This window comes from Notothenia rossii (genome assembly GCF_949606895.1).
Source record: "Notothenia rossii genome assembly, chromosome: 7".
NCBI lineage: Eukaryota > Metazoa > Chordata > Actinopteri > Perciformes > Nototheniidae > Notothenia > Notothenia rossii.
This window is the reverse complement of record NC_136905.1, coordinates 9,870,369-9,885,385: the sequence shown is the minus strand read 5'-3', so window position 1 is coordinate 9,885,385 and position 15,017 is coordinate 9,870,369. Positions and strand designations below refer to the sequence as shown.

Below are 15,017 nucleotides of genomic sequence, written 5' to 3'. Positions count from 1 at the left end.
GTATGTTGGGATCAAGGGATCTAGGGATGTAGATAGTGTAAGGGAAACTTCTGCAGCAATGGAGTCAGGACTCAGACCGACACGAGGAGAGTTGGAGCTTTGATGTCAAACACTGATATTTATTACAAGCATACGGCCTGAGAAATTCACATCACAAGTCACACAGCCAGAGATTCTGACTGCCCTGGTGGGTTGCCATGTCAATTCTGCCCAGCCCCTCTCCCGATAGCCCTTTTAACTAGTTTACAGAGAGTTCATCCACATATTGGGGGATGGAGCGTAAACACCTGGTAACACTGGCGATATCTCCAACATTCTGGAGATACTCTTAGGCTGACCGAGCGTTGACCAGTCATAAAACTGAGACTAAGTGCAACAGCACATTCCTTAAAGGAGATAACGAGACTTAGGGTTGGTCGTAAACGTCCCAAGACAGAAAAGGTTAGACTCCTAGGAGTGATGCGTTTTACAGCACCACAACCCTAGAGCCTCCCAGAACCACAGATGAAAGCAGGTATTCACTTTTACACTTTAAGTAATTTGTAAACTGTAATACGTTTGTAAGTGGTAAAATATCTTGATGCACTTGAGGATAATCAACAAATAAAATATATATGTGTTTCTATTTTCGTGTTAAGCAAGACATTTATATTTCTTTTAAAACAACAATTGAAAAAAGCAAGTAGATGTGTACATGTCTTTCAAATAATACTCTGCTTTTTACAGCACCACCACCCTTAAACCCCCTAGAACCACGGATCACAGGTATTCACTATTACTCCGAAACATTTCACTTGCAGTCATTTGTGGGCTTTGAAAATCTTATCTTAGATTTCACTAGCAAGGACTTCGCCACAACACTATAATGTTTGTAGGTTTAATGAAGGACTAACAATGAACTGATATGATGGGGGTGATTAAGTGATGAAGGCAAATGATGTCTGTTGGTCTGGTCTGGGATGACGTGCTTTGGTCCAGGCAGACGGAGACTCAGAGTGGGGGTTCAGTCCCCGGCATGTTTCCACTAAATATGCACGAGTTGAATACGAATAGAGACAGGTGGAGAGGATGAGTGAATGTAGGGATAAGGGAAGGGATGTAGGGATGTAGGGATGAAAGGATGAAAGGATAAAATGTCGGGATTAAGGGGTGTAGGGATGTCAGGATTAAGGGATTAAGAGATATTGGGATGAAGCGAGGAAAGGATAAGGGATGGAGGGATGAAGGGATTATGGGATTAAGGGATGAAGGGATGTCTAAATGTCAGGATGAAGGGATAAAGGATGGAGAGATAAGGGATGCCGGGATGAAGGCGTCGATGGTTGGAGTGACAAAGGGGGTTTGGCTAAGGATGAGGTGGAAATAGGAATGTATGAGTGGAAGGGAGTGGGAGGGTGGGTTGAGAGAATGGAGACGAGCGATGGTCGGATGTTTGGCCAGATATAAATAGATTTAGCCTTGATTAGCGATGGGGCTGAGGCGTGGCCATGCTCCTGAACCTGAGTTAACCAATTAATTTAATTTAAAGAAAGCAATTCGCTTTTCAAATCATGCTATGCATTTTACAGCACTACCACCCTAGAGCCTCCCAGAACCACGGATGAAAGCAGATATTCACTTTTACACTTTAAGCAATTTGTAAACTGTAATACGTTTGTAAGAGGTCAAATAGCTTGATGCACTTGAGGATAATCAACAAATAAAATATATATGTGTTTCTATGTTCGTGTTAAGCAAGACATTTATATTTCTTTTAAAACAACAATTGAAAAAAGCAAGTAGATGTGTACATGTCTTTCAAATAATACTCTGCTTTTTACAGCACCACCACCCTTAAACCCCCTAGAACCACGGATCACAGGTATTCACTATCACTCCCACACATTACATACAATCTTATCTTAATGCTCCTGAACCTGAGTTAACAAATTCATTTTTTTATTTAAAGAAAGCAATCTGCTTTTCAAATCATGCCTTGCATTTTACAGCACCACCACCCTTGAGCCTCCCAGAACCACAGATGAGAGCAGGTATTCAAATGTACACACAACTGTTACACTTGCAGTCATTTGTGGGCTATAGAAATCTTATTTTAAATTGCACTAGCAAGGACCACGCCACAACAGTAGAATGTTTGTAGGTTTAATGAAGGAGTAACAATGAATTGATATGGAGGGGGTGATTAAGTGATGATGGCGAATGACGTATGATGGTCTGGTCTGGGATGACGTGCTTTAGATGAGGGGATGTAGGTATAAGGGATGAAGGGATAAGGATTGAGGGATAAGGTATGTTGGGATCAAGGGATCTAGGGATGTAGATAGTGTAAGGGAAACTTCTGCAGCAATGGAGAGTCAGGACTCAGAGAGACACGAGGAGAGTTGGAGCTTTGATGTCAAACACTGATATTTATTACAAGTATACGGCCTGAGAAATTCACATCACAAGTCACACAGCCAGAGATTCTGACTGCCCTGGTGGGTTGCCATGTCAATTCTGCCCAGCCCCTCTCCCGATAGCCCTTTTAACTAGTTTATAGAGAGTTAATCCACATATTGGGGGATGGAGCGTAAACCCCTGGTAACACTGGCGATATCTCCAACATTCTGGAGATACTCTTAGGCTGACCGAGCGTTGACCAGTCATAAAACTGAGACTAAGTGCAACAGCACATTCCTTAAAGGAGATAACGAGACTTAGGGTTGGTCGTAAACGTCCCAAGACAGAAAGGGTTAGACTCCTAGGAGTGATGCATTTTACAGCACCACAACCCTAGAGCCTCCCAGAACCACGGATGAAAGCAGGTATTCACTTTTACACTTTAAGTAATTTGTAAACTGTAATACTTTGTAAGTGGTAAAATAGCTTGATGCACTTGAGGATAATCAACAAATAAAATATATATGTGTTTCTATGTTTGTGTTAAGCAAGACATTTATATTTCTTTTAAAACAACAATTGAAAAAAGCAAGTAGATGTGTACATGTCTTTCAAATAATACTCTGCTTTTTACAGCACCACCACCCTTAAACCCCCTAGAACCACGGATCACAGGTATTCACTATTACTCCGAAACATTTCACTTGCAGTCGTTTGTGGGCTTTGAAAATCTTATCTTAGATTTCACTAGCAAGGACTTCGCCACAACAGTATAATGTTTGTAGGTTTAATGAAGGACTAACAATGAATTGATATGGTGGGGGGGATTAAGTGATGAAGGCAAATTATGTCTGTTGGTCTGGTCTGGGATGACGTGCTTTGGTCCAGGCAGACGGACACTCAGAGTGGGGGTTCAGTCCCCGGCATGTTTCCACTAAATATGCACGAGTTGAATACGAATAGAGACAGGTGGAGAGGATGAGTGAATGTAGGGATAAGGGAAGGGATGAAGGGATGTAGGGATGTAGGGATGAAAGGATAAGATGTCGGGATTAAGGGGTGTAGGGATGGAAGGATAAGGGATGTCAGGATTAAAGGATTAAGAGATATTGGGATGAAGCGATGAAGGGAGGAAAGGATAAGGGATGGAGGGATGAAGGGATTATGGGATTAAGGGATGAAGGGATGTCTAAATGTCAGGATGAAAGGATAAGGGATGGAGGGATAAGGGATTAAGGAATGAAGGGATGTCTGAATGTCAGGATGAAAGGATAAGGGATGGAGGGATAAGGGATTAAGGAATGAAGGGATGTCTGAATGTCAGGATGAAGGGATAAAGGATGGAGAGATAAGGGATTAAGGGATTAAGGAATGAAGGGATGTCTGAATGTCAGGAAGAAGGGATAAAGGATGGAGAGATAAGGGATTAAGGAATGAAGGGATGTCTGAATGTCAGGATGAAGGGATAAAGGATGGAGAGATAAGGGATTAAGGGATTAAGGAATGAAGGGATGTCTGAATGTCAGGATGAAGGGAGAAAGGATGGAGAGATAAGGGATGTCGGGATGAAGGCGTCGATGGTTGGAGTGACAAAGGGGGTTTGGCTAAGGATGAGGTGGAAATAAGAATGTATGAGTGGAAGGGAGCGGGAGGGTGGGTTGAGAGAATGGAGACAAGCGATGGTCGGATGTTTGGCCAGATATAAATAGATTTAGCCTTGATTAGCGATGGGGCTGAGGCGTGGCCATGCTCCTGAACCTGAGTTAACCAATTAATTTAATTTAAAGAAAGCAATTCGCTTTTCAAATCATGCTATGCATTTTACAGCACTACCACCCTAGAGCCTCCCAGAACCACGGATGAAAGCAGGTATTCACTTTTACACTTTAAGTAATTTGTAAAGTGTAATACTTTGTAAGTGGTAAAATAGCTTGATGCACTTGAGGATAATCAACAAATAAAAATATATATGTGTTTCTATGTTCGTGTTAAGCAAGACATTTATATTTCTTTTAAAACAACAATTGAAAAAAGCAAGTAGATTTGTACATGTCTTTCAAATAATACTCACAAGGGATGTCAGGATTAAGGGATTAAGAGATGTGAAAAATGCTCTTATTTAAATTAATCCATTCCTTTCTTCCGGCTACAGCATTTTTGGCTTCTCTCCTGGTTTGGTGTGTTCTCCTGTCCTCACCCTCCTGCTAGTGTTGATGCTTTTAATACCTTGAAGCACATCTCGACTCATGACGGGACCAGTAAATGTGCCACATGCAGAGTAATTCAGCAGATTTTACATTTATTAACTTTCTTTGTTATAAACACAAATAAAAAAAGGGGTACACAAAAGGGTAAAAACTATTGGTGGATATTATACTGGTGGGAGTTGTTGTATCACAATTTAAAACAGCATATAAGAACGTATGAAATACCTGTAATACTGTGATGTTTGGTGTTGTGACCATAAATGTGTTAGTACAAATGATAGGGATCATATATGTCAGGGTTAAACTGATAACTATGCAATTGATTATTACAAAAACATTTGTATTCTATTGACTCATTTTTCATGACATCAACCGTTCAATCGAAGTTTTACATACATTTACAGCAACAGACAGTCACACTATTTACTGAATTTGAGTTTATGTATTGAAATCGATTTCCAAGGTGTTTCAAATGTCTGTGTTGTGTAAATGTACACTACAATACAGTGAAGTACCGACTGTAAATAAGAGATGGTTTTACTATAGTTAAAACTGGAATTAGGTTTAAGTCTATAACAGTATTGTGCTGCTTACCAATACAGTAATATGAGTAGTGCAAAAACTTTCAAAAAACTTGCTGATGGTTTTAAGGCATTACTACATTTTTAACAAGCCTGAAAATAAACGTTAGGGTATCAATTCCTAATATCATCTTAACGTTTAAAATATATACAGTATATATTGAAATATGTATTTTTCCATTTAGTGTATTGTATGAAAACAACCAAAAGAATGACACAATTATTTTAACAGCAATTGTTTAGTGTGGCCAAAGTTTGATCACTGTAATCATAATCACTATAGGGGGGTGAGGGTTAGTTTCCAATGTATTTTATCTTTTGTGGGCTTATCTTGAAATGTTACTTTGATTTCGAATAGCAGTGCACTGTCTCAAATGAATAAAAAATACTTTTTTTTTTAATTTTATAACTGGCTAACAAAAAGAAAATTTGCTGTTTTGACATATTTGTGTGTACACTAGTCTTTAATTCACAACAATATCATTTTGAGAGTGTAATCACATGCATATAACACGGTTTGTTTTGTTTTCATTAGACATCGCTTATTAGGCAAGGTAAGGCAAGGCACGTTTATTTACAGCATCTATCAACACAAGGCAATTCAAAGTGCTTTACAAAAATGAAAGACAATAAGCGCATTAGTATTATGGATTAGATTATACAGGAACTATGTAGAAAATGCAAACTCACAGAATGAAAGGAAGTGTTTTTTGCAACAAAAAAACTATTTTTGGCTGTTTAGTAAAAAAACAAATTACTTACTTCAAGGAAAACGGGCTTCATTCTGTCAAAGTAATACAAACTTGGCAAACTTGCTAGAAACACTTTTTTATAGTCCGAGCAGATAACGAGAATGTTGTTACATGTCATATGACTTCATATATACATTTCTGTTATAAAACTCAATCATTTTTTATTTTTATGGAAATGTGTGTGAAAGAACACATTCGATCAAATAACATGGAAGATATTCAAAGCAACCAATAGTTTATACTTACAAAAGTGTTAATTCTTTCATTGAAATCCTTAATTCTATCAAAAATAATGTGTCGTACATGTGGTAATACAATGACAAAGAGGTCATTGGGTTATATGACATGAAAGCTATCGTCAATGAATTAGACTAATAAAGAATAAAGAAAGTGTTGAATCTTCATGAAAGATATTCATAATGATAGAGGAAGCACTAAAATCCAATCCCTGCTTTTCCAGGACAGTAATACAAAGTTGCATTTATTTGCAGTCACTTGACATGGAAACTTTATTAATAAAAACTCAAGACTTTCCACAAAAAAACGGTGTAATTAAAAGGTTACCTATTATGCTAAATCCACTTTTCATGTAATTTATACAGAAATATGTGTTCCCTGTAAAGAGATTCTGAAAGTTTTAGGAAACGTTTTTGTCGTGATCCATTTATATAAAAACCTGTCTGAAAATGAGCTGATCAGAATTTGGCCTATTTGTTATGTCACAAGAGTTTTTTTCGGTTGTGCAACTATTAACCAATCACCAGCCAAGGTAACGCCCGCCCACCTTATCACCTGAATCTCCACCTAGAGCACCATTGTGTTTTTTGACATAGGGGTGTGGGGAGTGGCATTTCATTTTCTTTAACCTGTTAAGCCCCGAGCCTGTTTTTCAGGCTCAAAATGACATTCCCAGAACAATTGACTATATCTTCACTTCTAAAAGGGGTAAATTAATACGCTTTTTTCTCAAAGCAATGATAAACCTTTGAGTTGGATTTAGAAAAGTCAGAATCAATATAGATGTTTTTATTTTAAAGTAAATTCAAATTGAACATCGTAAAAACATGTAAATGTTCAAAAGAAAAACATTACTTATAGTGAATACCACCCTTGAATGATGGGATAGTAGACCGAAAGCTTTAGGAATCCAAACTATACATATTATAAGTACCCTGTATCAAGATTGATGCAAAACAAGTTAAATTTGACCTTTTTAGAGAGGTTTAGAAAAAAAAAACACTTCTGGGGTCATTTGGGTGGATTACAGAATCGAGGGGAAGTTCCTAAATCCATCTAAACCAGGGGTAGGTAACCTCCAGCCTCTGGGCCGTATACGGACCGCGAGACCATTTGGAACGGCCCTCGAGGTAATTTATAAACACACGCAAAAAAGAAAAACATTTAGACCGCAAAATAATTAAACAAGCGAGTGCCTGTTTTTCCTGGCCAAGGTCAGGGTCCTTGAACACAACACGAGCCTAATGTGTCATCACGTGGTATATGTCTCGTCTGACAGGGGTGTAGTTCTGACGGAGAGCACCAGAACGCGGCTCCGGTGTTGGGTCAAATTATGCACCCCCATCATGAAATGCACCCCTTGTCACGGGAACGCGCATTTGTAAATGAAACGTTAAGAGCTTAAAACGATGCTTAAAACGAAAACTAAACGTCCAAGTTTTTTTTTTAATGGTTAATTTACAGACTGTGAGTCGCTTAGTGGTAGCTCATATAGTCTTGATTCTTGTGGTTAAACTTTTCGCTCCGTATTTTGATGGTAGTGGTGTCGAATCCTGGATTTTTCATTCATTGGTCACTTATTTGACGTTCCCACAGAACTAAACTGCATTCTCAATTACGTTTAGCTAGAAACGTATTTTCTCCCACGTTACGTTTGTTATCAACGTATCTCTACGTTTATTTTCTACATATCTACAGTTAGTTATGAACGTATCTTAAATGATTGAGGGTGGGAATAAGAGAAACATCTTTTTGGTTGGAGTGCATTTTATAACAGGCCTGCTTATCACAATATGCACCCCCTTGCTATCTTACAAAATAAAAGTCTCACATTCATGAAACTTGCTCCATTCATTGGTACTAGTCCTACAGCCATACCCTAAAAAGTGCTTGAGCGTGGGATGAATATAAACATATTTTTGGCTGGGGTGCATTTTATGACAGGCCTTACAGCATGACAGCATTTTTTAGGGTATGGTTGTAGGACTAGTACGAATGAATGGAGCACGTTTCGTGAATGTGAGACTTGTATTTTGTAAGATAGCAAGGGGGTGCATATTGTGATAAGCAGGCCTGTCATAAAATGCACCCCACACAAAAAGATGTTTCTAAAAAAGGTATAAAATACTATATGAGAGTGATTTGTAAAATATCCATAAAGAAAAGGAAAATCTGAGGAGGTTAGGTTTTCTTCTGGTAATGTCATTTTCGAGCCTGAGACCTGAAAAACAGGCATGGGGCTCAACAGGTTAAGGCAGTTTATACAAGTGAAACATTAACATATGAATAACAAAGGGAGTCATTCTGCAGACCCATTTAACATTTCTGTATGAAGTCAAGTTTAGATGAAACCCTCTGTGTTTACTGCATTGTCTGAATAGTTTTAAAACCTGTTTTTCTTTCTTTTGTATGAAATCAATCAAGTTAATCTGTGAAAGCCAAAGCCTCTCATGTTCAGTTAGGATTCAGACGATCAGGCTGGCAGAGGGTAAACGCAGATGAGCACTTTCTGTCTTCTTTAAATACAAATTAATCAAACTTATCATTTATTTATTGATTAATTTAAAGAAAAAAAAGCTATTGTTTAAATTGGTCGAGCAATATATTCTCATTATGATATTTAAACAATATACATATTGGGACATCTTGTACGTTTATTCATATATCTCTGTGTTTAGGTTTGTTCCAAGACAAAAGGATGAAAGGCTACATTTTCCTTGGTGTGACCTTAATATTTTTATTATCATTCTCACAAAAAATGGTAAGTTACTTTATTGTTCTATTTTCTCTCAAATCATGATGTATTTCATACTGCAGTGTTTCATTTCGTAAAGTTTATAGCAGGAATTAATTACGTATTGTTTTGACGAAAGTTTTAATCGTACCTGTTTCCCAAAAAAGCTATCATTAGACAGAATACAATAACGTTATTTGTGTTTCATGTTGTACATAACATATTATATTACTAGATCTGTTAATATGATCAAATGTCTTTGTTCATAGGTGGGAACATTGATAGTGGGTAAGTTGTAGTCGTTTATCTGATCAAATATAACTAGTATAATCATATCATTCATACATGTTACTTTATATGGCAACCTCTCAACTGTTTTTAGACATTGGTGACGACAAGAGCATTGAAGAGGCAAACATGGGTAAAGACAAACATCTTCATATCATTCAATGGACCTTTGTTAATATAGCTGTGTTCACGTTCATACTTAACTGCAGCACCTTTCTTTGTTTAAAAACTCAACCAGTTTATGCTTTCTCTTAGATTTTTTACATGATGATATCCTGAAGGTGGGTTTTTTTTGTTGTAAATTAAGAAATTGAAACTTGGTTTGTATAATTATTTTCCGTCACCCATTACATTTCTTATAAATCTTCTTAGGCACCACCAACAACGCAGAGGAGTGCCATTACGGATGGGGACCAACTGTGGACATCTCCAGTCCCATACGTTTTGGACAAAGACCTTGGTAAATATAATAGTTCCTGCATTAACCAAAAAATGTGTCTTTGCTAGAGAGAAAAGCTATGAGCCATGTTAGGGAGTTTGTTAAATATGTTATATCATTGACCTAACCAGTTTATTGGAGTCAGTTCCTGGGATATAAGAACCAGATAGCAGCAGCACATTGTCGTGAACAAAGCTCCTTTGGCATGATCTTAATCATTAAAGGCATCCACCAGAGCATACATATTCCAGTAATGTTCCCAGGAAAGAAACGCCAGCTAATCTATGCATTCATATTATAATTTGTTCTTCTTCTTCTATTTGAAAAATTCCCATGAACAATGGCAGAGATGAATGCTAAAGGACTCATCCTGAAAGCCTTTGACCAGTTCAGGTTGAAGTCATGTATTGACTTCAAACCAAGGGACTCCGAGGAGTATTACGTCCACGTCAAGAAGTTAAATGGGTATGTTTTTTTTGTTCCGTCTTTACCATTCCTTTCTCGTTAGCTTCTTTGTCCACAAAAAGTTACTCAACATTAGATAATTTCATAAGTATGTGGTTGACCATATTTTGCTTCTGGATGTAAATGAGCTGCTGTGATTTAGGGGCATGTTTGATAAATATACGTCTTTATTTTTTCTACAGACGGTTCCTATACGCATATTTTTTACTTTCACTATGAAAACTTGATAAACGATGCCTGGTAAGGTCAGTCAAAATGCTGTTGCTGATGCTCTCTCATTTTAGATGTTATTCATATGTTGGAAAAATAAAATCCAACGGACAGAACATCTCCATCGGGTCTTACTGTGATTCCCTCTCAACGGTTGAACATGAGTTCCTCCATGCTTTGGGCTTCTACCATGAACAGTCCAGATCTGACAGAGATGATTATGTGACCATTGTTGACGAGAACATCATAGAAGGTTTGTTAAAGACTCTTGTTAAACATGCCTCTTCTTTATATGTACAGGATTATATCAAGGTATATAAAAGGACCTACAATGAGTTGGAAATAAATAAGTTATTAGAATAATTATTCCACAAACATATCATCAATATTTTTGTCTAAATACAGACGGTATAATCAAAAATATTTCAAATATATCGATTGGTGGCAAGATAAATGCGGCTGAAAATAAAACATTATTCCAAACAATCTTCTTCATATCTTCAGTGATGCAAACACACGTATGGTGAAAAAAGAGAGAACTATTCGAAGCAGGAAAAAAACAGCGTAATATACCATCTGACAAAGGCCTGTGCTATAATGCTTAAATTAACTGGCTATTCTTTATAATATACTCAGATCAATAGGAGACAGATGTTAAGTTATAAATCAAGGGTTTTTATTATTATTTACAGAAGGGGTGGGGAACCTTTTTCCTTTCAATTTGTACAACATCCTCCGAGGAACGTACAAATTATTGAACTCAACCTCTGCTTAAAAAAACTAAAATCACAGCCCATTCATTTCGCCTTTCTTTCATGCTGCTATCTCACCATGACTCGCGCTGTCGCGCATGCATTCACGTGCACGGTTGTGGCATGACCACCAAAATAGAAAGATATGGACACAAGATGTGTGCAAATGTATTTAGTATCCTATCCATGTGAACATGATTTAAGTGGGGGGGACCTAACCTCCTCTAGGGGAGTCCAAGGGCTAGCTCCCCCGGGAAGATTTTTTTTTTAAATATTGAAGTTAAAAGCATCAATCTGGTGCACTTAGAGAGCAACATCAGGAGATCTATGGATACATCTCTCAACACCCATATGAAACAGAACTGTAAGCAGATTTTTCTTTTTGGATATTTTACAAATCACTCCCCTTTCGAACTCTATTCTTGTTATTTTTAACAACTTTTTTGTTACTGTCATATAGTATTTTATACCTGTTAATAATTTACTCTCTAATGTCTCATTAATAACTATAATGATCATATCAAGGTGTGCCTTAACCTCACTGAGCTGAGGTTATTTGAGCCTCTCAGGAGAGAGCTCTCTTCCAGCTGGTTGTAGAAAAGCTCTTTAAATTCGTTAGCATAGCTAGCTAACCAGATGCTAATAACAACTGATCGCCACTGTGCTTACAACTAAAGACACAGCCACCCAAACACTGCGGTGTGTGTACGGCTCCTTATGGGTACTGCAATATTTGAAGAGCTGGAGCGGCGTTCCGGTGCTCTCCGTCTCCGTTACTCAGACGAGACATAACCACGTGAAGACACGTTACGCTCTTGTTGTGTATAATGTACCTGTCCTTGGCTAGGAAAAACAGGCACTCGATTGTTTAATTATTTTGCGATCTAGGACCCCCCCCCCCCCCCCAAAACGAAAACTCTTCGGTTCTCCACGAATTACACAAGTCACCCAAATCAGCGTTAAAAAAGCGGGAGGCGCCGAAAAGCGACTAATTTGCATCACTTTATCTTAATAAGTTTAAACAAATAATGGTTGGCTTTTATATGTCTTTATCCAGGCCGTGAGAATAATTTTGAAAAACACAGCAATGAAAACACCACCACCCAGGGAGTCCCGTACGACTACTGGTCAGTGATGCACTACGGTAAAGGTTATTTCAGCAATGGCAACGGGTCGACAATTATAACCAAAGACCCAAAGTTCCAGGATGTGATTGGTCAAAGACTGGAAGTGAGTCCCAAAGATGTTCTGGAGCTGAACCTCCTCTACAAATGCAGTAAGTGTTTGAAAGTTGGTGGAGATATAATAATGCTATTTGCAGCCCAACAGGTTTTCAAGGGGCATTTTAATGAACTTAATAATTGTACCTGTCATTGACTAAAGCACAAGCTCAAACTAAAGCTATTCTTCATTCATTCTTATCAAAAAGCCAGATAAGAGCTTACTTAATGATTCCTGTGAACCTGTATAAGGCCATTTGGTTGCAGTTTGTGTATCAAAACATGTATTTGAAAGGTTTATTCAGTATTAAATGATTACCCACCAAAACAAATCGGAATCAGTCTTATTTTGATTTGATACCCTATATTCAACCAAGAGTCCGCAACCCAATGTTATATCTTACTCTACAGAGTCAACCATTGCATTTCAGATGCAATGCAGCTTCCCCGATGAGACCATGTGTCAAATGACTAGCTGTTCACAGAATGGGCTTGGCTGGGAAATGGTAACACATGTTACAGGGGGTCCTGTGTCTGACCACACCAATCTACCCAGTGGCAGTGGTGAACAAGGTAAGATTTTTAAATCTAACATTGCATTTGTGTGCTTAAAAACTTTCCCTGACAATGAATTAAAATATGTACTATTCCTATCCAACTTTCTTATGCCACCCACCCTTATGTCATGTTATCTTTGAACTGTTGAATATATTGTCAAGTATCCCCACAGAAAATTATGAAAAACACAAATATATAACTTCTTATTTTTGGGACAATACACATTCTAGGTGAAGATGCGGGTTTCTTCATGCATGTTAGCACGGCATCAGGTGAGGAGGGAGACTCGGCCTGGCTGGAGACCCACAGGATGAGTCTCAATAGGGAGCATCATGTCCAGTGTCTCCAGTTCTACTATTTCCACAGTGGGAACATGTCAGACCACCTCAACATCTGGATCAGAGAGTTTCAGGATGAATTGGACCGCAAGGGAACCCTACGCCTCATGGGACAGATTGATGGTAATCATCCTCTAGAAATATAGCATTTAATTATCTTGTGTTTATATATATGCAATTCAGACATTGCAAAATTCTTTTTCCAGGTGAGCCAACAAACTACTGGAAGCTCCATCATGTTTCCCTGAATGCCACTAAGCACTTCCAGGTGGAGTTTGATGTTCGTAAAGGAGCAGGAAGCTCCACAGGCGGCTTCTCAATCGATGAAATCAATCTGTCAGAGATTGAATGTCCACATTTAACCATGCAGCTTGATGACTTTGAGCAGACTTTGAACTCTAGTAGTTATGGCACCACTATTTACAGCCCTCGGCAATACTCCAGCGGGGGCTATGCTTATAGGGTTGAGGTTTTGTTGAATAATTCACTTTTCGGATTGTTTGTGCAACTCGTGTCTGGTGAAAATGATGACCGGCTGGAGTGGCCTTGCACAGAAAGGCAGGTGACCTTCAAAATGCTGGACCAGAACGCCAACATCCAGCTGCAGATGTCCAAGCAATTTAGTATCACCAGTGACCTTAGCACATCCTCTAATAGTAAGTCAAAAAGAACATAAAAGTGTTCAGTATTTATTTACATAAGAAGTTTCTGGTTTAGAACAGTCTCTCGTTGTTTAACTGAAATGATCTATTGCTCTCTTTAAACAGGCAGTTATGTGTGGGACAATCCTCGCCTGGATGGATTGACTTACGTAGATGACAATGGTGAAACCATCTTTGCTGGAACTATGTATGGCAGATATACTTTTTCCGATAAAAATGAATTAAAAACCAGAGAGTTCCTCAAGGGGGGAAGTGTCATTTTCACCTTTAGCTTCCAAGGTAAGCTGATTATTTGTCTTTAAATGTAGGCTAAGTTGAAGAATGGCATATGATTACCCAAGTTGTTTTCTTTGCTAGATATCACTGCTCTCATCAATGGAAGTGCTATGCTAATTCCTCAAGTTGGACGAGTGAATATTAAATATCCTCCTAAAGAGCTGAAAGAAGACCCTTGTTCATCACGGTAGGACATTGTGTTATAATTTTTCAACACTAAAACCACTTGTTATTGTCAAAACAGAACTTTGTAGTTTTTTGGGAAAAACATAGGAGTTTAATATGTCTTTCAAATGATGCCATATACTGTATATATATATATCTCTTTTTTTTCTAAATGAAGCAATTCGATTTACATACACCTTTCTAATTATTATATGCATTTTACAGCTTCACAACCCGTGAGCCTCCAAGAACCCCCGATGACAGGTATTTATATTGACTCACACAGTATTGATGAAAAACCTTGTAAGCCATAAAAACAGTGGACTTTGAAAGCAATTGGATGCTGTTGAGACTATTTCCAATTGTTACAAAATACGGTTTTGTATTTTTGTATGTGTCTAAAATCTTCATATCTTAATTAATCCATTCCTTTCTTCCGGCTTCAGCATGTTTGGCTTCTCTCCTGGTTTGCTGTGTTCTCCTGTCCCCACCCTCCTGATAGCGGCGATGCTTTTGATACCTTGAAGCTCATCTCGTCTGTGAGCCTGTGACTTAAGATTTTCATCGTCATAACTACACTGTAGCTATGCACGTATGACTAATAAAAGCCTTGAACCTTGAACCTCAGCTCATGACGGGACCCGTAATGCAAAGTTATTCAGCTGTTTCTCTTGTTGTTTTCTTTCTCTCGTTTTTTTCTCTAGTTATATACACAGATCAAAAATGGGTAACTCAAAAGGGTAAAGCAAATATT

The 15,017-nt window shown here is 38.0% G+C and overlaps 2 protein-coding genes across 2 annotated transcripts; both read left to right on the top strand.

The window, feature by feature from the left end:
• The first annotated feature begins 8,297 nt into the window (after positions 1 to 8,297).
• Positions 8,298 to 11,826, top strand: LOC307013428 (meprin A subunit beta-like). Its single transcript, XM_079640829.1, has 2 exons — positions 8,298 to 10,124; positions 10,319 to 11,826. The coding sequence occupies exons 1-2, from the start codon at positions 9,958 to 9,960 to the stop codon at positions 10,653 to 10,655; spliced, it is 504 nt and encodes a 167-aa protein (XP_079496955.1). The 5' UTR covers positions 8,298 to 9,957; the 3' UTR covers positions 10,656 to 11,826.
• A 1,223-nt stretch (positions 11,827 to 13,049) lies between these two features.
• Positions 13,050 to 14,788, top strand: LOC307013426 (meprin A subunit beta-like; the record flags this gene model as incomplete). The annotated part of the gene is made up of 6 exons (XM_079640823.1): positions 13,050 to 13,283; positions 13,367 to 13,816; positions 13,928 to 14,101; positions 14,180 to 14,285; positions 14,489 to 14,527; positions 14,710 to 14,788. Exons 1-6 carry the CDS (start codon positions 13,073 to 13,075, stop codon positions 14,786 to 14,788), a joined length of 1,059 nt encoding a protein of 352 aa, XP_079496949.1. The 5' UTR covers positions 13,050 to 13,072.
• Positions 14,789 to 15,017: the final 229 nt, after the last annotated feature.